The following is a 24,581-nucleotide window of genomic DNA, read 5'->3' on the forward strand; positions in this document are numbered from 1 at the left end:
GCCTGTCTCCTGTACAATGTCACGAACTTCCGTCCATAGTTCATCAGGCTCTCTGTCTATCAGATCTAGTCCCTTAAACCTATTTCTCACTTCCACTGTATAGTCATAAGGGATTTGATTTAGGTCATACCTGAATGGTCTAGTGGCTATCCCTACTTTCTTCAGTTTAAGTCTGAATTTGGCAATAAGGAGTTCATGATCTGAGCCACAGTCAGCTCCCAGTCTTGTTTTTGCTGACTGTATAGAGCTTCTCCAGCTTTGGCTGCAAAGAATATAATCAGTTTGATTTCAGTGTTGATCATCTGGTGATGTCCATGTGTAGAGTCTTCTCTTGTGTTGTTGGAAGATGGCATTTGGTCCCATCACCTCATGGGAAATAGATGGGGAGACAGTGGAAACAGTGTCAGACTTTATTTTTGGGGGCTCCAAAATCACTGCAGATGGTGACTGCAGCCATGAAATTAGAAGACGCTTACTCCTTGGAAGGAAAGTTATGACCAACCTAGATAGCATAATAAAAAGCAGAGACATTACTTTGCTAACAAAGTTCCGTCTAGTCAAAGCTATGGTTTTTCCAGTATCATGTATGGATGTGAGAGTTGGACTGTGAAGAAAGCTGAGCACCGAAAATTGATGCTTTTGAACTATGATGTTGGAGAAGACTCTTGAGAGTCCCTTGGACTGCAAGGAGATCCAACCAGTCCATCCTAAAGAAGATCAGTCCTGGGTGTTCATTGGAAGGACTGATGCTGAAGCTGAAACTCCAATACTTTGGTCACCTGATGCGAAGAGTTGACTCGGTGGAAAAGACCCTGATGCTGGGAAGGATTGAGGGCAGGAGGAGAAGGGGACAACAGAGGATGAGATGGCTACATGGCATCACCAACTCGATGGGCATGAGTTTGAGTAAACTCTGGGAGTTTGTGATGGACAGGGAGGCCTGGCGTGCTGCGATTCATGGGGTCGCAAAGAGTTGGACACGACTGAGCGACTGAACTGAACTGAACAGGTGGATTCAAGGGGTATAGCAAAAGTAGGAGTCCAGGGGCTTCCTTGGTGGTGGCAGGGGCTAAGACTCCAAGTTCGCAGTGCAGGGGCCCAAGTTCCATCTCTGGTCAGGAGACTAGATCCTGCATGCTGCAACTGAAGATCTCACATGCCAAAACATCCTGCCTGCAGCAACTAAGAAAAACCTGGTGCAGCCAAAAAAAAAAAGTAGAAGTCTGCACTTAGGTGGCCTTCTTTCCCCAAGTCTCAGTGGGTTAATGTCAAGATGATGCTCTGAACACCTGCTGAAATCCCACTTCCTCCTTCCTTAGAGATCCAAGCCTGACTCATCTCTCTGTTCCCCATGCCAAGAGTCGGGCCTGCCTCATGGTAAGCACAGGGATTTTTTTTTAAAACAGGATCATCCCCAGCAGTTGTTACCAAGTGTGATTATCGTAAGAAATTCTGGAAGGGGATGTCTTAGTTTGCCCAGGTACAGAAGTGGAAGACAAAGAAGTCAGTATAGGTATGTTGTCTGTCAATTACAGCTCAATTTAAAAAAAAATACATTTTTTAAAAAGTCTATAGGGAGAACATCAACAGCCTTAATTTTAGGACTCTGAAATCAACGTGGTTGTAAACTTCACAGACACAGAAATCAAATCTGTGGTTACTGAGGGGGGAAGGAGGGAGGGAGAAATTAGGAGTACGGCATAGACAGATACACAGCACTGCATATAAAATAGATAAGCAACAAGGATTTACTCTATAGCGCAGGAAATTGTCCCAGGTGGCACTAATGGTAAAGAATCCACCTGCCAATGCAGGAGACCTGGGTTTGATCCCTGGATTGGGAAGATCTCCTGGAGAAGGGCACAGCAACCCACTCCAGTATTCTTGCCTGAAGAATCCCAAGGACCAGGGGAGGCTGGCGGGCTACAGTCCATAGTGCCACAAAGAGTCAGACACAACTGAAGTGACTCAGCATGCATGCACAGGGAACTATGTTGAATATCTTATAATTACCTGTCAATTCAGTTCAGTCGCTCAGTCCTGTCTGACACTTTGCAACCCCATGGACTGCAGGACACCAGGCTTCCTGGTCCATCACCAACTCCCGGAGCTTGCTCAAACTCATGTCCATTGAGCTGGTGATGCCATCAAACCATCTCATCCTCTGTCGTCCCCTCCTCCTCCTGCCCCCAATCCCTCCCAGCATCAGGGTCTTTTCCAATGAATCAACTCTTCGCATGAGGTGGCCAAAGTATTGGAGCTTCAGCTTCAACATCAGTCCTTCCAATGAATATTCAGGACTGATTTCCTTTAGGATGGACTGGTTTGATCTTCTTGAAGTCCAAGGGACTCTCAAGAATCTTCTCCAACACCACAGTTCAAAAGCATCAGTTCTTCGGCGCTCAGCTTTCTTTATAGTCCAACTCTCACACCCATACATGGCTACTGGAAAAACCATTGCTTTGACTAGACAGAACTTTGTTGACAAAGTAATGTCTCTGATTTTTAATATGCTATTTAGGTTGGTCATAGCTCTTCTTCCAAGGAGCAAGTGTCTTTTAATTTCATGGCTGCAATCACCATCTGCAGTGATTTTGGAGTCCCCCAAAATAAAGTCTTTCACTGTTTCCACTGTTTCCCCATCTATTTGCGATGAAGTGATAAGACCAGATGCCATGATCTTAGTTTTTTGAATATTCAGTTTTAAACCAGCTTTTTCACTCTCCTCTTTCACTTTCATCAAGAGGCTCTTTAGTTCTTCTTCACTTTCTGCTCTAAGGGTGGTATCATCTGCATATCTGAGGTTATTGATATTTCTCCGGGCAATCTTGATTCCAGCTTGTGCTTCATCCAGCCCAGCATTTCGCATGATGTACTCTGCATATGAGTTAAATAATCGGGGTGACAATATACAGCCTTGATGTACTCCTTTCCCAATTTGGAACCAGTCTGTTGTTCCAAGCCCAGTTCTGTTGCTTCTTGACCTGCATACAGATTTCTCAGGAGGCAGGTAAGGTAGTCTGGTATTCCCATCTCTTTCAGAATTTTCCAGTTTGCTGTGATCCACACAGTCAAAGGCTTTGGCGTAGTCAATAAAGCAGAAGTAGATGTTTTTCCGGAATTCTTTTGCTTTTTCAATGATCCAATGGATGTTGGCAATTTGATCTCTTATTCCTCTGCCTTTTCTAAATCCAGCTTGAACATCTGGAAGTTCACGGTTCACATACTGTTGAAGCCTGACTTGGAGAGTTTTGAGCATTACTTTACTAGTGTGTGAAATGAGTGCAATTATGCGGTAGTTTGAGCATTCTTTGGGATTGCCTTTCTTAGGGATTGGAATGAAAACTGACCTTTCCCAGTCCTGTGGCCACTGCTGAGTTTTCCAAATTTGCTGGCATATTGAATGGAGCACTTTCACAGCATCATCCTCTAATAACCTATAATGGAGAATAATCTGAAATAATATGTATAACTGAATCACTTTGCTGTATACTTGAAACTAACACAATACTGTGTATCAATGACACTTCAGATATGATTGTAAACTTGTTCAGAGTCCCATTTATAAGTTGTATTTGTATTTTAAAAGTATATATTTTTTATTAAACTAGGAAGAAAGGTATTTGGGGCATTGTCTATTATACAGAATGTTAATGTTTATGAAAGGTATTCTTTCATTTCTTATGCATTCAAAACCTTCTTAGATCTAAAAACCTAATTAAATGTATATAGAATTAAATAATATGATTACTATAGACACATCAATATTTTTACTCTAAAAATAAATTTTATTGTTTCTCTCTGTACTTCACAAAAGTTATTCACGAATTAGGCAATGAACTAAATCTCTGTGAAGCCATAAAAGCAGAACACGTTTAGTATATACTACTGGGTATAATAAAATTAGAAATGAATAACAAAAGTTGCTCAATAAGGACAAAATTCTAAAATACCTCCTTGAGTAAGTCTTGTCTGAAAGAAGAAACCACAAAGAGAGAATCACGGGTCAAAACTCATGAGATATCCTCAAAGCAGGTTTTCAAAACAAAGTGAACTCCTGGACATTTATATCATCCAAGAATAAATACGTAAAAACACACACAGAGTCCTCCCTTGGTATCCTTAGGAGGACTGGCTCTAGGATCCTCATGAATACCAAAATCCATAGATGCTCAAGTCCCTTGTATAAAATGATATAGCTTCTGCATGTAACCAAGGACATCCTCGGTTAAATCATCTCTAGATTACTTTAATACCTGACACAATATATTAAATAAATGCTATGTAAATACTTTCCAGTGCACAACAAATTCAAGTTTTGCTTTTGCAACTTTCTGGGATCTTTCTTTTCAAATATTTTTGACCTGCATTTGGTTGAATCCGAGGAGGCAGAACCCACGATATGAAGGTGGGCTTGCTCTGGGTGCACGTGTGTGTTCTAGTGGGTCACCACTGTGGGCAGCTTAATCCCATTGGAGGATTCTGGGAAACTAGAATATGACCTCAGACTTGTCTTACCCAATGGGCAAAGGAGTGAGTGTGTTTATCCTCCAGCTCTCTCCATTCACTGGTTGAGGGCTGCTCTGGGAGCATCAGCTGCCCAGTCAGCTGGCTTGTGCTGTGCTGAGAGGAAGCCATAAGCTGCAGAAGGACTCTCTAAGATGTTATGAGCAGGCACCAGTAGAGTCTGAGAAGAGCTGGGGAGAGCCAAGAAGAAATTCAGATTCCCAGGCTCCAGGCCCAAGATCCAGTGGTCCATGATAGAAGTGGAATCTGTACATTTTCACCTAATCTTAAGCATACCTATTGCACCTGACTTCACTGAATTCTACAAACTCAATTTTTTCATTTGTGCCTGTAACTCTAGTGCCTACTAAATGCTAAGTGGCCAGGGCCAGATTAAAACACTGATGTCAGCAGGCTTTAAGAAGTTATCCACAACTCTCCCCAGTGTGTAAATGAATATGAAATAATACCAAATAGTAAAAAAAAAAAAAAAAAAAGAGAGAGAGAGAAATTACACAGAAAGCCAACACAGAACTTAATTTTCCATGGCATGGTAGGCAGAATAACACCTCCCAAAGATGTCCACGTGCTAATTCCTGGACCCTGTGAATATATTATATCACATGACAAGGGGCAATTAAGGTGGTTAAATCTTTTGACCTGGAGATGGGGAGATCCTTCTAATTATCTGGATGGACTCAATGTAAACACAAAAGGGGAGAAGGCAGGAGAGTCAGAGTCAGAGATGAAGCGATGACCATGACATTTTGGGGTGTTTTTTTTGTTTTTTGGTGCATCTCACGGCATGAAGGATTAACTCCCCATTAACTTCCCAACCTGGGGTGGAATCTGCACCCCCCGAGTTGGAAGCATGGACTATGGGACAGCCAGGGAAATACCCCCATGACACTTATAACCTACAGAGTTATAATGAATCTATGCTGTTTGCAGAAAATTCCTTACAATAAATCCCTTAATGAATATTTCCTATTTGTTCTGCTTCTCTGATTGAAACTCGACTGATAACCATTTGGTGGTAATCACTTTGATTTCCTTTTTTTTGACCAAAAAAACCCCTTTTCCTTGGTACCTCGGTTTTGTTGGCAGCTTCAGCATTTTCTAAACTCTGGGAACAGAGTGATGAATAAGACTTCAAGTTTCCACATGTGTGAAATTGGGTGAATCAGTGTACCTCATGGGGTTGTTGAGTGGATTAAATAAATCACTGAGCATAATGCACTGGGAATAATGCCTGGTACAGAGTAGGTGTTCAAGAAATGTTAGGAGAGCTAGAGGTCAGAAGAAAGACAGGATAGACTACAAACAATAAATGCTGGAGAGGGTGTGGAGAAAAGGGAACCCTCTTACACTGTTGATGGGAGTGCAAACTAGTACAGCCACTATGGAGAACAGTGTGGGGATTCCCGAAAAAAACTGGAAATAGAATTGCCATACAATCCAGCAATCCTACTGCTGGGCATACACACCAAGCAAACCAGAATTGAAAGAGACACATGTACCCCAAAGTTCATCGCAGCACATCGTGGGAAAAACCACCACAATATTGTAGAATAATTAGCCTCCAATTAAAATTAATTTATTAATTAAAAAAAAAGATGGTCCAGGGAGTATACACACACACACACACACACACACACACACACACACACACAAACTCAGGAAGAAAGGAAAGAAGGGAGGGAGGGAAGAAGGGGGAAAAATATCTGACAGCTACAAGTGTCTCAGAAACACGTTTAAGACTAGACCAGGGTGGGACTTCCCTTGCGGTCCAATGGTTAAGACTCTGTACCTCCAATGGGGTGGGCAGAGGTTCGATCCTTGGGAGGAGAACTAGGATCCCACATGCCGTGATGCATGGCTGGAAAGAAAAAAAAAAAGACTAGACCGGGGTTGGCAGCCCACAGCAGGCCAGATTCCAGACTGCTATCTGTTTTCATATGGCCTGTGACTTAAGAATGGTTTCTATATTTTTAAAACATACTTTTTAATAATTTAATCAGTTAATTTGGGGCGGTGCTGGGTCTTCCTTGCTGCGTGGACTCCTCTCTAGTTGTGGCGGGCAGGGATTCCTCTCTAGTTGCAATTCCCAGACTTGCTGCGGCGGCTTCTCCTGCTGAGGAGCACAGACTCTAGAATGCTCAGGATGCAGTAGTTACAGCGCAGGGGCCCAGGAGTTGTGGCTCCTGAGTTCTGGAGTGCAGGCTTAGTTGCTCTGGGGTATGTGGGATCGTCCCAGATCAGGGATGAACCCGTGTCTCCTGCATTGGCAGGCAGATTCTTTACCTCTGAGCTACCAGAGAAGCCTGCTTTCTACATTTTTAAATGGTTGAAAAAAATAGTAAGAACAGTTCATGACATGTGAAAGTCACAAGAAATTCACATTTCAATATCTACAGAGTTTTGCTGGCACACAGCCATGCCTATTTAAATCAGAGATGGCTGCTTCCCCACTGTGATGGCAGGGTTGAGTTGCCACAAAGCAGAATGACCACAAAGCTTAAAATATTTACTGTCTGGTTCTTTACTCAAAAAAGTTTGCTGACCCCTGCTTTAGACTTCTCAGGGAGGGCCTCCCTGAGGAGGTGACATGTGGGCTGAGACCTAAATAGCCAAGAAAGAGGAAAATTAGGGCTAAGAGGGCACAGAGAACAGAGAACCAAGGCAAGTGTTTTCTCTCCAATCTCACAACAGCCTTCCAAAGAGGGGCTCTGTCCAAAACTAAGATAGGACGTTGCAGCCCTGAGGGTGTCAGGGGGATCCCAGGGCTATAAAGCCAACAGGTCCTGAGTTGGGGTGCAGAGCCGGGGCTGCCTGACCCTGGAGCCTGCCCTTGCTCTGCTAACATGGCACAGGGAACCTGGAGCTGCGTGCGGAAAGGCTTTATTTACCCTCCTGAGGGCAGTGACCGGAGAGTTTAGATTCATCCCCGGGAGTCGGTGAGAAGGACCTGGGATTGGCCCACAGTCCCGAGAGCGGGTGTTCTCCAGCCTCCCTGGAGATTGGCAGTATGTCCGTGACTGGCACGAAGCCCGGATCTGGCCCTGATAGCAGGACCTGCGGCAAGAGCAGTGGCTGGCACGGTGAGTATTGGGCTGGCCAAAAAGTTTATTCAGGTTTTTCCATAAGATATTACAGAAAAAAAAAGAAAAGAAAAATGGGCAGCCCTCAATGAGTTCAGGGCCCTGTGTTCACCGTGATTGGCCCACAGCCTGCAGCCTGGTGCAAAAAAGGCTACCTCCAGCCCTTGGGAGCCCAACTCCAGCCAGGTGGGGTTTTCTGGGGCTAGAAGAGAAGTGACAGCCTTGAGCTCTCGGTTAATAAATGTGACTCAGAGAGATCACTGACTCAGTGGACATGAGGTTGAGCAGGTTCTGGGAGTTGGTGATGGACGGGGAAGCCTGGCGTGCTGCAGCCCATGGGATCACACGACTGAGCAGCTGAACTGAACCGAACTGAACTGAATCCCAGCTCAGTATTTGCTAGCTGTGTGACTTTAGGCAAGTAGTTTGATGTCTCTGTGCTTTAATGATAATACCTTCCTGAAAGAAAAGTAAGGAATTGAGGAAACAATAGCCCAGCACCACACCCACAGGAAGGACAGCAAACATCGGCTGATCTTGAGCCCATTCTCTCAGTCAGCTTGGACAACAAGCGTCAAGGGAGCTTAAATCCTTTTGGCAGAGAATTTAAGCCAGATAGATAGATCTTTTCTCCACCCAGTTCAAGGGCCAAAAACTTGACATCATTCTCGACTCCTTTCTTTCTCCGAAGTCCATCCACAAATCCTGCCTTCAACACCCACCCACAGCCCAATCATTCCTGCCATACCCACGGTATCACCTTAGTTCAAAGCGCCATCAGCTCTCTCCCAGGTTATTGCAAAGGCCTCCTGGTTGAGATCTTCCATCCTTCCCCACCCCTGCCTCCCCCCGGACTCTCCACAGCACTCCTCTTTCCAAATCCCTCCCGTTTCCTAACACTTCTAGAGTTAACAAACTTTATTCTTGGAGTATAGTTGATTTACAGTGTTGTGTGAGTTTCAGATGTATAGCAAAGTGAATCAATTCTACATACACATATATCCACTCTTTTTTTCAAATTATGTATTTATTTGGCTGTGTCGGGCTCAGTAGTTGCAGTGTGGGCTTAGTTGCTCTGAGGCATGTGGAATGTTACTTCCCCAACCAGGGATTGAACCTGCATCCTCTGTACTGCAAGGCGGATTCTTAACCACTAGACTACTAGGAAAGTCCCTCCACTCTCTTTTTAAGATTCTTTTCCTCTACAGGCTGTTATAGAATATCTACACTATACAGCTAGTTCTTACTAGTTATCTATTTTACAAATAGTTGTGTATATATGTCAATTCCAATCTCCTGATTTATCTCTCCCCTACTTGTCCCCTGGTAACCATAAATTTGTTTTCATCACCTGTGACTCTACTTCTGTTTTGTCAATAACTTCATTTGTATCTTTTTTTAAGATTCCACATAGAAGTGATATTATATTTGGTTTTCTGTGTCTGACTTCACTCACTATGACAATCTGTGTTGCTGCAAATGGCATCATTTTGTTCTTTTATGGCGGAGTAACCCTGATGCTCAGAAAGATTGAAGGCTGGAAGAGAAGGGGACGACAGAGGATGAAATGGTTGGATGGCATCACTGACTCAATGGACATGAGTTTGAGTAAACTCCGGGAGTCAGTGACGGGCAGGTAAGGCCTTGTGTGCTGCAGTCTACGGGGTCGCAAAGAATCGGACACAACTGAGCAACTGAACTGAACTGAATATTCCATTATATATATATATATGTGGCATGTCTTCTTTATCCATTTCTCCATTGATGGACATTTAGTTTGTTTCTGTGTCCTGGTTATTGTAAATAGCGCTACAGTGAACACTGGGGTGTGTGTATCTTTTTTGAACTATGGTTTTCTCTGGGTATATGACCAGGAATTGCTGGGTCATACAGTAGTTCTATTTTTAGTATAGTGGGTATACCAATTTACATTCCCATGAAGAGAGTGGAAGGGTTCCCTTTTCTCTGCACTGTCTCCAACATTTATTGTTTGTAGATTTTCTGATGATGGCCATTTTGACAGCACATGGTAACACCTCACCGTAGTTTTGATTTGCTTTTCTCTAATCTTTAATGATGTTGAACATGCACTTTTTGGTCATCCTTATGTTTTCTTTTGGCCATCTTTATGTCCTGAATATTCATTAGAAGGACTGATGTTGAAGCTGAAGCTCCAGTGCTTTGGCCACCTGATGCGAAGAACCAACTCTTTGGAAAAGACCCTTATGCTGGGAAAGACTGAAGCAGGAAAAGGGGGCGACAGAGGATGAAATGGTTGGATGGCATCACCGACTCAATGGACATGAGTTCGAGCAAACTCTGGGAGATGGTGAAGGACAGGGAAGCCTGGTGTGCTGCAGTCCATTGGGTTGCAGAGTCAGCAGACATGACAAATAGACTGAACAACAACGTCTCCTTTAGAACTTCTGCCCCCCCCCCCCCAAAAAAGAAAAAGAACTTCTGCCTGTTTTTTGATTTGGTTATATGTTTTGCTTTTTTTGTTTTTTGTTTTTTATATTAAGTTGCAGAAGCCATTTGTATATTTTGGAGATTAATCCCTGGTTGATTGTTTCACTTGCAAATATTTTCTCCTATTCTGAGAATGAAATTAGAACACTCTCTAATGCCATACACAAAAATAAACTCAAAGTGGATTATTTGTTCATTTTTAAATTAAATTAAATTACTTTTGGCTAGGCCAATACATGTGGGATCCTAGTTCCCTGACCAGGAATCAAACTCTCGCCCCCTGCATTGGAAGTGCAGAGTCATAACCACTGGAACATCAGGGAAGTCCAAGGGTCATTTTTCTCTTGAGTAGCTACTTTATGCCAGGTACTATTCTAGGCACTGGAAATAAAAGAGAACAAAACTTTGGCATTCAGAAGTTTAACTTCTCACGGAGAGAAGAACAATAAATGAACATATAAGTAAAATATATCATATGTTCAGGGTTATGAAGGAAAAGAATGCTAGGGAACGTAGGGAAGGGAAGAGCGCTTGGATTTTAGACAGGTTGGTCAGGGAAAGCATATTGGACAAGAAAAGGGTAAACAGAATGTGGGAAAGGTGGGTGTCAAGGAGCAACCTAGGAGCTGAGTATTATTTTTTAAAAGGTTTTATTTATTTGGCTGCACCAGGTCTCAGCTGCAGCGTGTGGGATGCAGTTCTCTCACCAGGGCTGGAGCCCCAGCCGCCTGCATTGAGAGCGCAGAGTCTTAGCCACTGGGCCACCAGGGAAGTCCCAGAGGATTCTTGACCAAGGGCTTGGCCAGTGCAGAGGCAGAAGTGATGCTGGTGTGTTTCAGGTACCCCCAAGGAAGTCACTGTGACCACAGTGGAAAGTCTGCAGTATGAGGGGCGGGGATTGACTCACAAGGCAGAGGGGGCTGGTTGGGTCTCCACCTTTTTTTCCCTCTGATTGAGTCTGGAAGACAGGGTACCTTTTGAGCAGGGGAGTGACTTAAGTTTAAAAGGTTCACTGGAGCCTCTGTTGTGTATGTTTAGGCCCTCTGCAGTGGGAAAAGCTTAAGGAAGAGCAGCAGAGTCAGAAAAAGGGTTTAAATGCCTATCACAGCTGCTGAGCTACGATGGTTTAAACCAGGAAGGGAAGTGGCTGCAGAGCTGGCATCAAAGCCAAAAGCCTTACAAGAGGGTACCAGCTCTCCGGGTGGGGGCCTTCCTACCCCTCCAACTTCACTTTGTTCTTTCCTGTTTCCCCAACCCCACAGATCACTGCTAACTGTGGTTTCCCAAGGACAAACGAACGGAAGAAAAAAAAGAAAAAAACCAAGGGGGGCCTTGGAAATAAACTTTATTCTCCTTTCATTCTGCCTGGTGTCTGGAAATTCTTTTCCAACCCACAAAGACCACGACGCTAACCACGTGCCTGCATGCTCAGTCCTGTCTGACCCTTTGCGACCCTCATAGACTGTAGCTCACCAGACTCCTCTCTCCATGGGATCCTCCAGGCAAGAATACTGCCCTATCCTCCTCCAGGTGATATTCCCCACCCAGGGATCAAACCGGTGTCTCTTGTGTCTCCTGCATTGGTAGGCAGATTCTTTATTACTGAGCCACCTGAAACCGCGTATAGGCGTTTGATTATCTGTTGAGACAATGAACAAATGAATGAAGGATCCATTCTTAGATCATCATCCTCTATTTTAAAGACAGGCATACAGTCAGAACTCAATAAATGTTTACAGATAGAATACTGCACAATTCTACAAAACCCAGGTGGCTAGTCCTCTTTCGGGCTGGGGAAAACTGAGACTGGGGGAGTATACCCCTGGGGTCCCTCTGCCCAGCTTACTCTAGAAGCTTCCGTCCCACTTTAACTACAGTCAATTCCTGGACACTGGGAGGAAAGCGCGCGGTTTCAGGATGAGTCACAGTCACCTCACAGGAGTTTCCCCAAAACGTCCCAACCCTGTGGAAGGGAACAGCCGGAACTTCCCAGGGCCAGAGGGGCCAAAAGAAGTGCCGCCACTCATCCTGAAAGTTCCCCGGGGTCCTCCCACGCGAATCCTCCCACCCTCCGGCCATAGAGACGAAGGGACAGAAATGCCGGCCTCGTGCAGCCGAGACTCCGCCCCCCTGCCGGTCGGCCCGCCCGCGCCTCCAGCGGAAGCCGGAAGCAAAAGCGGGCCCTGCTAGCCCCGCGCTCGGTGGTCTCGGAGGCTCCGCGGGATTGGGGAGAAGATGGCGGAGGAGGAGTGAGTGGGCTTTTCCCGGGCGGCTGAGGCGGCAGGGCTGGGCCCCGTCGGGTGACAGCGAGCCCTTCAGGCCGCCCTCCGGCTCCAGAAGGCGGAGCTCCTCGCGCTGGTTGGCCGGGACTGACCGTGCTGGCGCCTGCGAGCAGGGGGAGGGGCGGGCCTGGGCCGCGCAGCCCCTTTGAGGTTGGACCCTTTGGCTAGGTATCGGCCGCTCATCGTAGATCTCCGAAGCTGCCTTGCGGAAACCGCACCCCAGATTTCACTTTCCCATTTTTCGGTCACCTGCTGATTACGCAGCTCTCCGCCGCCTCCAGAAAGTCCCCCCCTCCCCCTTACGTAGCCAGTCCCGTCCTCCGTTGTAACGATCATTTTTTCTTCTCTTGTTTCCTTCAATGAAATCCATTTATTCATTAAACTGGTGGCCATCTACTCTCGATCAGGCCCTGGTCACATGGTAGAGGAGACCGACCAGGAGCCCCTCTCAAGGAGCTTTCATTCTCGTGGGAAGAGAAGACCATAAATAGACAAGATGATTTGAGTGCTCTGAAGGAAGCGGAATGGTATTGGGGTGGAGGAGGCTTCTCAGGAACAGGTGATAGGCCGGATGAAACCTTAGCGACCAAAAGGAGGAATAGGAGAGGGAAGACAGGTGCAAGAAAGAGCTTAGTGCCTTTTGAGGGACAGAAAGGAAGGAAGGCTGGAGTGTAGAGAGCAAGGGAGCTGGCTGTGTAAGATAAAGGGAGTGAGGTGTCTCTGTCCTTCAGTTGCCTCTGGGGAAGGACCACTCTTTTAGTCTTTTCTGCATACCTGCCCGGCACAGTCTGTTGCATGTTATAGATGCCCATCTCTGTGGAAGGAGTGTATAAAAATTAAGAAGGAACCAAGCCAACAGTTGAAATTTGACTCCCTCGCCTGACAACTTTTCTGTCTGTCTTTTAGCCTAGTGGTCGTTTCATTTAGTTAGCTTACTTACTGAGCGTGTTCACTGTCAGACACTAAACTGGGCCTCAGCAGCACAAAGCAAGAGAGGTGGTACGGCTCAGTGATTTCATGTTTGGACTCAAACTTGGCTTGGTTCTGCCACTGACTGACTGAGATACTGACCACGTTAAGCCAACAGGCTCTCTGAGCCTGTTATTCACAGGTTAAAAAAAGAGAAAGGAGCAGTGTGCACCTCAGGCTTGTTAACACTTGGGAAATGCAAGTTTGTATGTTACCTAGTCCCCAGAATGAAGCTGTACTCAAAAACATCAGTTGTTACAATCACAGCTACAATGGTTATTATGTCAATATCACTAGTGTACAATCCCAACACAAAGTGAGGAGATAGCTGTGAGGAACACAGTAGTAGGGCGGAGCCGGGTATTACAGAGGGGATTACTTTTGGGCCATTGAACTCAGGTTTTTGTAAAGTAGGGCAGGGCATTCAGACCTAATCAACAATTGAGTGAAATCAGTGGCTTCTTCAACTTGCACATTCAATCTAAGGGAAAGAATGTAAGCTAGAGAAGTAAAGGCACTTGGTAACTGATGCGGGAACTTGGAATGTGGTGAGACTCCAGTTTGTCCCCGTTTGTGCTGTGCTCAGTCCTTAAATCCCCCATTGAGCGCCAAAGAGCAGGCAGAGTTGGTTCTGCACTGGCCCTGACTCCCCCCGGCCCTGACCTCTAAGTGGTTGTGTTCAGTGCTCCTGAGGCCAGCCACACCCTCGTGCAGCAGCAGGCAGGAATTTTCCTAAGCAGTTTCTCTCTAAGGCTTGCCTCTTGGTTGTAAGACTTGTGAATGCCATAGAGCTCTATGCCAAGGTTCTCTTTCTGGTTTGTGTGTGTGTTGATCACTCCGGGCCCTCTTTCCTTTGTCTAATTCTGCTGTTTTTTATGTTCTCCAACAGGTTCCCCAACACAACTCATGAAGGTTTCAATGTCACCCTTCATACCACCCTGGTGGTCACTACGAAACTGGTGCTCCCGACCCCTGCCAAGCCCATCCTCCCGGTGCAGACAGGGGAGCAAGCTCAGCAGGAAGAGCAGTCGAGCGGCATGACCATTTTCTTCAGCCTCCTCGTCCTCGGTGAGTGCAGGTCCTCGGCCAGTGTTCGAGGAAACACCGTCCCCTGGCATTTTGAGTGTCCGTGTGTGCTGTCTGAATGGTTAACCCCGGATCAGCTTCTGTTGACTTTGTCAAGTCTGCCTCTCATTTGACTTTCACTTCATTACACGGAGGGTCACTGATCAGTTCATGATGCCATAACTGTTTCATCCCATCGTCCTTTTTCTTTATAAAATCATTGAGCTTAGTCATTCTGAAGAACATCTTTATCTTAGATATCCTTTGAAAGAAAGACTTAAAGAATTCTTGATCTGGAAAGAACCTTGAACATCAGTGTATTTCAGATTCTGTTCATGAGTCTCTGTGTCTGTGTGACGTTGTGGGTGGGGGTCGGGGGTCAAACGGCAGAGCATCTGACTTTCTGACCAGAGCCGCATTTTGTCTCCTGTGTCCGTTCGGCTTCCGTGCAAAATTTCACTTAGTTAAGAGTTTTGCTGTGAGTAAAAGATCAGACACCCTTGTGCTAACACACTGTTTTCTTTAACCTGTCATTCCTGTTAACTGTGGTCATGGCTTTTGCCATATCTGTGTACTACCTATGCCCCTGTTCACTCATGTGATATTTTTCTTTAAAGAGATTCACTCTGTCAGACTTAAGATCTCATTTTATTCAACCTTCTTATTTCACCGGTGAAGAAATTTAGGCCCAGAGAGTTTAAATTAATTGACAGATCTGTTTTAGGGGAGACTAGAGGCTAATATTCAGGTTGCCAGACATCAGTCAGGAAGTTTAGATAAAAGGCAATTTCTAAGTTGCTTCGCAGACACTATGGACAGTAGACAAGTGTCTTAGACCAGAAAACCCAGTTGAAACTGCACAACCACTTTGGATCAGCTAAGAAAGAAATAACTTCGAATAGGACTCTCCAAACTTGTTTATAAAGTGAAGTTGGCACGTTTACATTTTCTACTCCTCTTTAATTATATTGAGTCATATTTCTAATTAGATCTTTTCAGAAGAATAGAAGGTACAAAAAATGTAAGAGTCCAGAATATTTCTCTGATGGTTATTAGGACTGTTTTTGGTTTATTTTTTTGCAGAAAAGTGTAACTTCTTTCACATTTATATTTAGACTTAAATAATTTTACTAAGATAATAATTTAAAATCTCAGAACTCATCCTTTTATAGGTTTTTTAAAACTTTTTTTTTTTTGCCATGCAGCATGGTTTGTGGGATCTTAATTCCTGACCAAAGATCAAACCCAAGCCCTTGGCATCACCGCAGAGTCTTCTCCACTGGATCACCAGGGAATTCCCAAATAGTTTTAAAAAAGCTTTTTTCCAAAAAAGTACACAAACCACAAGTGTACAGTGTCCAGTTAGATTGGATATGCCCAAGTAATTTTTTACTCTGTCAATGTAATTCTACTTCTCAGGGATTAATTCAACAATCAAGGACTCTTGTTTTCTTTTTTCCCCCTTTTGTTATAGTACTTGAATACTAAGAAGAAAAGCCGTTGTTGTCTTGACCAAGAAGTCTTTAGTACCTGAATCCTTAATCCTGAAGGAGTATTGTTAGTCTGTTTACACTGTTGTCAGCATGATATGTTAGGGGATATAAAAGGCAAGCCTTGGAAGAACACTTCTGTTTTGTAATCACCTTTTTCACAAGATGGTGAGAAATAAGACTTTCATAGTAACTTTCAGGGTGTGGAACATCTTGGATTAGCTTGTGCCAGAGATCACAAAACAGGTTTTTATGATGTGCTTTTTAATCCAGATAAAATGCTGCCCAGTGTTTGTACATCTTTGAGGCCAAGAAGGGCTGAGCTGTAGTTAGTTGTGCTGCATGTTTCTCTTGGATTGTCTTCTCTGCTGCTGCTAAGTCACGTCAGTGGTGTCCGACTCTGTGCAACCCTGTAGACGGCAGTGCACCAGGCTCCCGTCCCTGGGATTCTCCAGGCTAGAACACTGGAGTGGGTTGCCGTTTCCTTCTCGAGTGCATGAAAGTGAAAAGTGAAAGTGAAGTCGCTCAGTCGTGTCCGACTCTTAGCGACCCCATGGACTGCAGCCCACCAGGCCCCTCTGTCCATGGGATTCTCCAGGCAAGAGCACTGGACGGGGTGCCATTGCCTTCTCCTGTCTTCTCTGCAAACCCATCAGAAGCCTCTGACGGTGGCCAGGTGGTCTCTGTTTCCCCTGATCAGTTGATGAGTTGGTGTCTCCAGTTTGCACGTGTAGGTTAGCATGTGTTAGCGGAATGGAATGCTTTCTATGTAAATTTGAAGGCAGGTTTTCCCTCTCTTCTTGTATATCAACAAATTACTAAGTATCTTGTATGTTTATTCCTGATTAGATGTCCACACAATGTAAATCTGATAAGGAAAAAAAATGGCTATTAATAGATAACTTGCCAGATCACTTAATATATAGACTAGTGAACTGAGGGAAATAGTCCGTAAGTTATTCTGGACTTCAGGAGTTCCTAACCTGGAACAGATTTACCACTTTTGTTTACTATTTTAGTCAAGTCAAATGAGATTGTGACTTTTGTGTGCAGAGGATGCCAGAAATGTAATCTTGACTTTAAGAAGTTTGAGATCAGCTGACCTACACTTGTCCTTTGCTGACCTTTGACTCCAGTGACAGGGGTGAGTCACTGTTACTGATTTGCACTGGAGTTAACTATTAGCATCATTTGACACATTTTATGGGCCATAAAATTTAATGGAGTTGTTAAAATTGACTTATGTTTCAGTGTATTTTCCGTAATTAAAACTTCAGGCATGAAAAATTGGAAATACATTAACTTGTGGTGCTCATACCATCCATATCACACAGAAGGTTTTGTTCCTCCTTGCTCTGTATTTTCTCAAGTGTACTTGAAAATGTGTGCTTGTATGTGTATATGTACTGCTGCTGCTAAGTCACTTCAGTTGTGTCTAACACGTAGTGACCCCATAGACGGCAGCCCACCAGGCTCCCCTGTCCCTGGGATTCTCCAGGCAAGAACACTGGAGTGGGTTGCCGTTGCCTTCTCCAGCGCATGAAAGTGAAAAGTGAAAGTGAAGTCGCTCAGTCGTGTCCGACTCTTAGCGACCCCATGGACTGCAGTCTACCAGGCTCTCCATCCATGGGATTTTCCAGGCAAGAGTACTGGAGTGGGGTGTCATTGCCTTCTCCTGTACATATGTACATTCGTAAGCAAATAGGCACATACCGTTGGAGTTTGTTTTAATGTAAGAGGGGGCCTATAGCTCGGCTTTTCCTCTCACAGAATGGCTCGGAGATCTTCCCATGTTAGTGCTTTTTGCATATACCTTTTTTTGTTTGTTTTTAAGAAAAAATCTGTGTGTGGTAAAATAGACATGAAATTTACCATTTTGAAGTGTATAATTTAGTGGCATTTATAACATTCACAGCAATGTAATTTGAATCTGGGCAACCATCACCATGATCTAGTTCTAGAACATTTTCATCACCCCTAAAGGAAACCTAGTTCCTGTTAAAAGCAGCCATTCCGCATTCTCCCTCCCCCCAGTCTCTTGTAAACACTGTTCTGCTGTCTCTAGGAATTTGCCTACTGAGGGTATTTCATACAAATGGGACCATACAATATGTGGCCTTTTACGTCTGGCTTCTTTCACTTAACATAATGTCTTCAGGATTCATCTGTGTGTGGCATTCGTCAGAATTCCCTTCTTTTCTAGGACTGAATAATAGTCCACATGTTTATCCATTTCATCAACTGATGGGCATTTGGATTGTTTCCACCTTTTGGCTGTTGTGAATACTGCTGCTATGAACATTTTTGTCAAAGTTTTTATGTGGGCCTATAAAAACCCATTTCTCTTGGATTTATGTACTTAGGAAAGGGATTGCTGGGTTAAGTGGTTACTCTGTGAGGACCTTTCTCAAAAACTGCCAAGCTTTTCCACAGTCACTGCAGTTTTTCATCCCCACCAGCAGTGCACAAGGGTTCCAGTTGCTCTCCATCCTTGTTACCATCCTAGGCTGTCGAGTTGTATCTCATTGTGGTTGTGATTTGCATTTTTCCACTGATTAATGAGGATGAGTACCTTTTCATGTGTTTATTGACCATTTGCATATCTTCTTTAGAGAACTGTCTATTTAAGTCTTCTGCCCATTTTAAAACTGTGTTGTCTTTTTGTTGTTGAGTCGTAAGAGTTCTTTATGTACGGTGGACACTAGACCTTTATCAGACATAGGACCAACAAATATTTCCTGTCATTCTGTGGGTTGTCCTTGCGGCTCTCCTTTTTATCGCTGGAGACCATTCTGTGGCGTTGCTCGTCCTTATATGTAGCTCTCTGGTGATAGACGGCTCTTCCTTTGCTCTTGTTTTTGGGGTGGGGGCGCTGCACCAGGCCGCAGTCGCTGCATGCTGCAGGACCGCGGTCCCCGCCCAGGGATGGAGCCCAGCCCCCTGCGCTGCGCGTGCAGAGTCTCAGTCATTGGACTGCCAAGGGAGGCCCTCTTTTCCTCTTTAGCTTCCAATAGTTAAATGATTTATGAGAAGCTTTTAAATTTTGTCATCCAGCTTGGTGCAAAGAAAGAGCAGAAACTGATTCAACTCCTTAGATCTATATATTTCTGTCTACTTATGTGCTCGTGTGTCTACATTTTTATACAATAGGCATTCTCGTTGGTTCCATGTTGAGCTTATGCATTGGAACTTTTTTCTTGCTCTTAGTATTTAATATAGGACTTTTCTAACTAGGCTAAATATTTATAATAAAACACCACAGATTGATAGTTTAAAGCACAGAATGAAACGAGGACAAAATTTCCATATTTACAACTGTTTCCTTTCTCTGGCCACCTGGTGCTTTTCGGTGGGACTAAAGATAATCTAATTTGTCTACGTGGGCTCTGAGGGTGGCCCGTTCACAGTCATGCAGATTGTTTGAACATTTCCTTTTACAAAAAAAGGCAACTCATTTATTTTTATTACTATATATATAATACTCTGATTGATGAGATGGCGTACCACCCAGGTGCTTAGTAAAAGAAAAAGACATGCACACTAACACTTGGGTCTTGAAATTACATTTAGGAGTTATTTATGTGAACGTGTGCTTTTTTTGGTCTGAAATACCTATTCTTTTCAAACAGTTTTACATCTTTTTGGTTCTTTCCTTCCATGAAAACACCCCTGTGAGGAAAGTCAGACATTATTCTCATTTTCCTGGTTGAGGATGAAGGCTGCCAGGAGGGGGTGGTGGGTGCCAGGGATTAAGGGGACAGGGTTGGAATCAAGCTCAGGCCGGTGGCACCCACTGGTGGTGTAACCTCACTCAATCTCAGCTTTCTTATCTTTAATCGAAGGAGGCAGAGGTGATGACAGCTCATTCAGAGGGGGTGTTGACGGTCAGCTGAGAGAGCATTTGGAAAGTGCTCAGTGCTGTCCCTGGCTCATGGCAAGCCCTCAACCGGTAGAAGCCCCAGTGCCCAGCTAGGGAGCAGACACCCCACCTCTCGGTCTCTATGTTCTTATCACCAGGTTAGGATTAACTTTGTCCTGTTTGTAAAACACTCTGACTTCCTTCTGTGTTGAAAGAGCATGGATCACATGGCAACAAAATACTTCCTGTCAACATATAGTCTGTTGCAGCTGTGTTTGCATAAAAGTGATTGATTTCATTGACTTCTTCCTCACTGTTGAGGATCATTTCTCAGAATAAGAGAAATTTGAATAATTTTAAATGTTTGTATGAGATTTAACCACTCAGAAGAAAGATAGGTGTCTATTGCTCTTTCAACAACTGGAAAGCAGCAGCTAGTTCAAGCATGTAAAGAAACATGTGAAATGTAACGAACTACCTCCAGATTCAGAAATAAGAAATTGGAAATAGAGCTGAAGTTTCCTGTGTCACTGCCAGTTGTCCATTTCCCTGGCAGCCTCCCAGAAATAACTGCTGCCTTTGGCTTGGTGTTTCCATTCAAAGTTGGATTGTTTTAACAGTGTCTTAATTTTTCCCACAGCTATCTGCATCATATTGGTGCATTTACTGATCCGATACAGATTACATTTCTTGCCAGAGAGCGTTGCTGTGGTCTCATTAGGTAAGTGCTTAATGGCTATCCTGTACTTAAGGCAGTAATGGTACCATTTTTTGAGTGCTTCCCAAGTGCTCCCAAGCACATGAGGTGTGGTGTACTTACCGAGCTCATTTCATCTTCTCTGCCAGCTGCCATGAGGGTGTTATGATCCCATTTTACAGATGAGTACACTCGGGGCTCAGAGTGCTGATGACCTCCTAAGAGTCACATGGAAGCCCCACTCTATGCTTAAGAGCCCTTTCTACTTCTGGAACCACCCTCAGGGCACATCCAAGACTTTCTTCAGATTATTATATTGTGATTATTTCTAGTTTCCAGTGGCCTACTGCTGATATCTGTGTCTTATCACCACTGCTTTATAAGTTAATTTTATATATACAGTTCTCATGACAGGCTTCCTAGTTGGCACAGTGGTAAAAGAATCTGACTGTCAATGCACCAGATGCAAAAGACACGGGTTCAACCCCTGGATTGGGAAGATCCCCTGGAGTAGGAAATGGCAACCCACTGTAGTATTCTTGCCTGGGAAATTCCATGGACAGAGGAGCCTGGTGGGTTACAGGCCATGGGGTCACAAAGAGGTGGACACGACTGAGCAACTGAATACACATGCACGCACAGTTGTATGTGCTTTATAAGTTTTCTTTGCCGTGTAGATCTGGTTTAGTGTATTTAGAAATTCTTTCCTAATACAGCATTGGTTTAGGTTATGTTTGGAAATAAACATTCACACTGTTCACTCTAAGACCTACGGCTAGGCTGTGCTGTCACTCCACTGAGGTGAGTAATTGACACTTAATTCATAGAATCACTGAATTTTACAGCCAGAAGAGATTCTCACTTTAAGGTTTAACCGTTCGTCAGATCTAAAGTCGTCAGAGGGCATTCCCTTCTACCTCACTTATATTTCCCTCTTTTGTTTCCTGTGGCAATTTATTGAAAGGTAATTAGCTTCAGTTGAGAGTATATGAATCAGTGTAATAACAGTTGAGCTCACATATGAGTTCATTGAAGTGTTGAAGAAGGAAGACGCAGCGGCCTCACGGTTCAGGAAGTTTTAAAGTCAAGATGTGGGTGGGGAGGCTTACACGGTAGTAAATAGGGTTTCACTAAGGTTAGCTAAAGGTTAGTAGTCAGCTTACTACATTGTTGTTACTTTCACTGATTTCCACTTGCCTACTGATATTTAATATTGCCTTATCACCTTTAGTGCTTTATAAGTTAATGTTCCTTGCCTTAGATCTGGTTTAGAATCCACCTGCAGTGTGGGAGACCTGGGTTCAGTCCCTGGGTTGTGAAGATTCCCTGGAGGAGGGCATGGGGACCCACTCCAGTATTCTTGCCTGGAGAATCCCCATGGACAGAGGAGCCTGGTGGGCTACAGCCCATGGGTTTGCAAAAAGTTGGACACAACTGAGCGACTCAGCGTAGCACAGCATAGGTTAACTTTAGCAATGAATGATCAAGGACTCCCTGATGGTCCAGTGGTTAAGATTTGCCTTCCAGTGCAAGGGATGTGAGTTTGCTCCCTCCTCAGGGAGCTAAGGAGCCCACATGCCTTGAGGCCAAAAAACCGAAACAAAATAGAAGCAGTATTGTAACAAATTCAATAAAGACTTTAAAAATGGTCCACATCAAAAATATCTTTAAATAAATAAATGAATGATCAGACTCTGTCCATTCTTCCCCCACCAGCACTCCTACAACTCTGGTTCAGCCCTTGCTTTATCTTCCTTGGACTTCATGGTACCTTAAGTGCCAGGTTCTGGGCTGTGAGCTTTCACAGTGTCGTCTCCTTTAAGCCCCATAGCCCCAGGTGATGTCATATTTTAAGGAAGAAGTACCACTAGAAAGTTTTGATCTTCAGTAAAGAGTTAGAAATCAGTTTTACTCAAAGAGTTCCTGTTCTCTATTGAATAGGCTCTTGGTATGCACCTCCTGGCAGATTCTAACAAACTTAGCTAACAAGAGCCTTAGAGCTCTAAGATGAGGAAGATTATTCACTGACATTCCTTTCCTGATACTGGGCACATTGAAAATAACCTGTTTAGCTAATACCTGTTATTCTTGGGCATCCAGTAAAGACTTAAAAAAACCAGTCAAGGAAGTTACAGTTTTGTGGTCAGTTTACATAGTTTCTTAAGAATAAGAACTATAGTTGCTATGTATTTAGGTATGGTGCACATGGAAATTAAAGCGGTGGTTCTTATAATTTGGTTTGGAATGTCAGGTTCCTCACTGTCTTTTGAGTGTTTCAGTAACGGCAGGTCATTGAACACCAGTGCTTGTATGAGGACTCACAGAAGGTATTGTTCGGTGCATACCCAAAGCCATTTCCCCCTTCCATGAAAACAGAATCCTCGTTTTGGAGCTAGTGTCTTGCCACAGTGCATTTAAGGAAGGTAGGCCCCTCCAAGTCAAGATTGGGCTTTGCCATCATGAAAATTGCATTATCTTTTACCAGTGATTGTCTGAGAGGGGTGGAGGCAACGGACAGTGTGAGACCAAGTTCTGGCCAAGGAGATCAAAGGGAAATAGGCCAGGGTGATGAGTTTTGGAAAACTTTTTTCTCTCTGGTAAAAAGAAATTTCTCCTTCCTTCGATACTGTTGTATGAAGATGTGATGTCTGGAGCACTGGCAGCCATCTTGCAGTCATCATGGCTCAAAGACAAAGCCAGAATGCTAGGGCTTGCCAAGGGGACGGATGGAAAACTCAGGTTCTCGACTGCACTGTTCTGTTGAGTTGATAGCCCTGAAACCACCTGTCTCAGAGCTGCCGTTATATGAGATAATAAACATCTATTGTTTAAGCCATTGTTAGTCAGGTCTTCTTTTACTTGCAGAGGAGAACATCTTAACTGATACAGGACTCTTTCCATCCCGTGGACAGAATCAGTTCACAAAGGTTCAAAGAAAACAGATTGGTGGGGTAGTGGAGTTGCACGCCCACTGGCTCAGGGCATGAAAAAAGCCACAGGCAGCGCCAGCCTCAGACTTAACTGGATCCAGGCTCCTGGGCTCCGCTTTCCCCGTTTCTCAGCAGTGCTTGCCTTTCTTTTGGCCTCACTGTCAGGCTCTCTCCCCGCGGTAAGCCTCTCCAGCTTCAGGCTTACTCTCCTTGCAGTGGCGGTCACAGTGGGAGAGGTGGCCTCCTGTCCTCCCAGGTCCCACCAGAAGTTGTAGGATGAACTCAGCAGATGGCTACCCAGAACCGGGCATGTGGTGGAGGGATGGTGGGGGTCAGCCCAGCCTGTCCGGCCACAGAGTTTATTTCTTCACCGATGTTATACAAATAAATGTAGCCGGAAGAGCCAGGTCTTAGGAAATGGGGGGGTGATGGAAAGTCCACCTTACTTTTAGTACTGATTTTCTAACTCAGGTGATTGGAATGCTAAGAGCACTTCTAGGGACCATGTGGGGGTCCAGAAAATAGTTTTTGTTATATAAGAGGGCATTTGGTTAGAATTTAGAAATGCTGACAGAGCTTTCAAAATAGTCCTATAATTCATAAAGCTGTGTAGATGAGAGGAAAATTTTTTTCTCATACTGGAGCAAAGTGTAACAAAATACTGAGATACCCAATATTTCAAGAATGTCCAATTTTTGTGCCAAAACAGCTGCCAGAGAAAATGGGGTTTTCATTCTCTCAGGGATCAGTTTTCCTAGCCTGCTTCTTCAACCAGAAGTTACTTTTTAGTCCATAGTCGTTTAGAGATATTGCTGACCTTTTGTGTTAAGCATTCAGAGTTCCTAAGGAACTGTTGGTATGGACAAGGACTGCCAGAGAAAATGGGGTTTTCATTCCCTCAGGGATCAGTTTTCCTAGCCTACTTCTTCTAACCAGAAGTTACTGTTTAGTCATTTAGAGATATTGCTGACCTTTTGTGTTAGGCATTCAGAGTTCCTAAGAAACCGATGGTGTGCACGAGGACCGTCTGGGAACGTCTCTGGTGGTCCAGTGCTCCGACTCCGAGCTCCCAATGCAAGGGGCCTGCATTCAGTCCCTGGTCAGGGCGCTAGGTCCCACATGCCACAACTAGAGTTTGCATGCCGCAACTAGACCTGGTGCAGGTAAGTAAATAAATTTTTAAAATATTAAAGAAGAAAAGAAAAAGAAAAGG

General features: G+C 44.2%; 1 protein-coding gene and 1 long non-coding RNA gene across 8 annotated transcripts in view; both read left to right on the top strand.

Annotated features, from left to right (window-relative positions):
* Positions 1–7,185: 7,185 nt before the first annotated feature.
* Positions 7,186–11,420, top strand: LOC122447847. 2 transcript variants are annotated; one of them, XR_006271399.1, is made up of 3 exons: positions 7,186–7,607; positions 10,748–10,904; positions 11,339–11,420. It is a non-coding gene; the product is annotated as an uncharacterized LOC122447847 (long non-coding RNA). The 2 variants fall into 2 exon arrangements; XR_006271400.1 differs by having other exon boundaries at positions 10,748–10,915; positions 11,339–11,385.
* Positions 11,421–12,094: 674 nt separating this feature from the next.
* SLC9A8 (solute carrier family 9 member A8) overlaps positions 12,095–24,581 on the top strand; it is a 73,942-nt gene continuing 61,455 nt past the window's right edge. Inside the window, exons 1-3 of one of the 6 annotated variants that reach the window (XM_043478498.1) lie at positions 12,097–12,325; positions 14,217–14,395; positions 20,382–20,462. In XM_043478498.1, the coding sequence (XP_043334433.1) occupies positions 12,312–12,325; positions 14,217–14,395; positions 20,382–20,462 (274 nt within the window). In that variant the 5' untranslated portion in view covers positions 12,097–12,311. The other 5 variants (XM_043478502.1, XM_043478497.1, XM_043478501.1 and 2 more) reach the window with 5 other exon arrangements.

The sequence above is a fragment of the Cervus canadensis genome, chromosome 10 (assembly GCF_019320065.1).
Source record: "Cervus canadensis isolate Bull #8, Minnesota chromosome 10, ASM1932006v1, whole genome shotgun sequence".
Classification (NCBI taxonomy): Eukaryota; Metazoa; Chordata; class Mammalia; order Artiodactyla; family Cervidae; genus Cervus; species Cervus canadensis.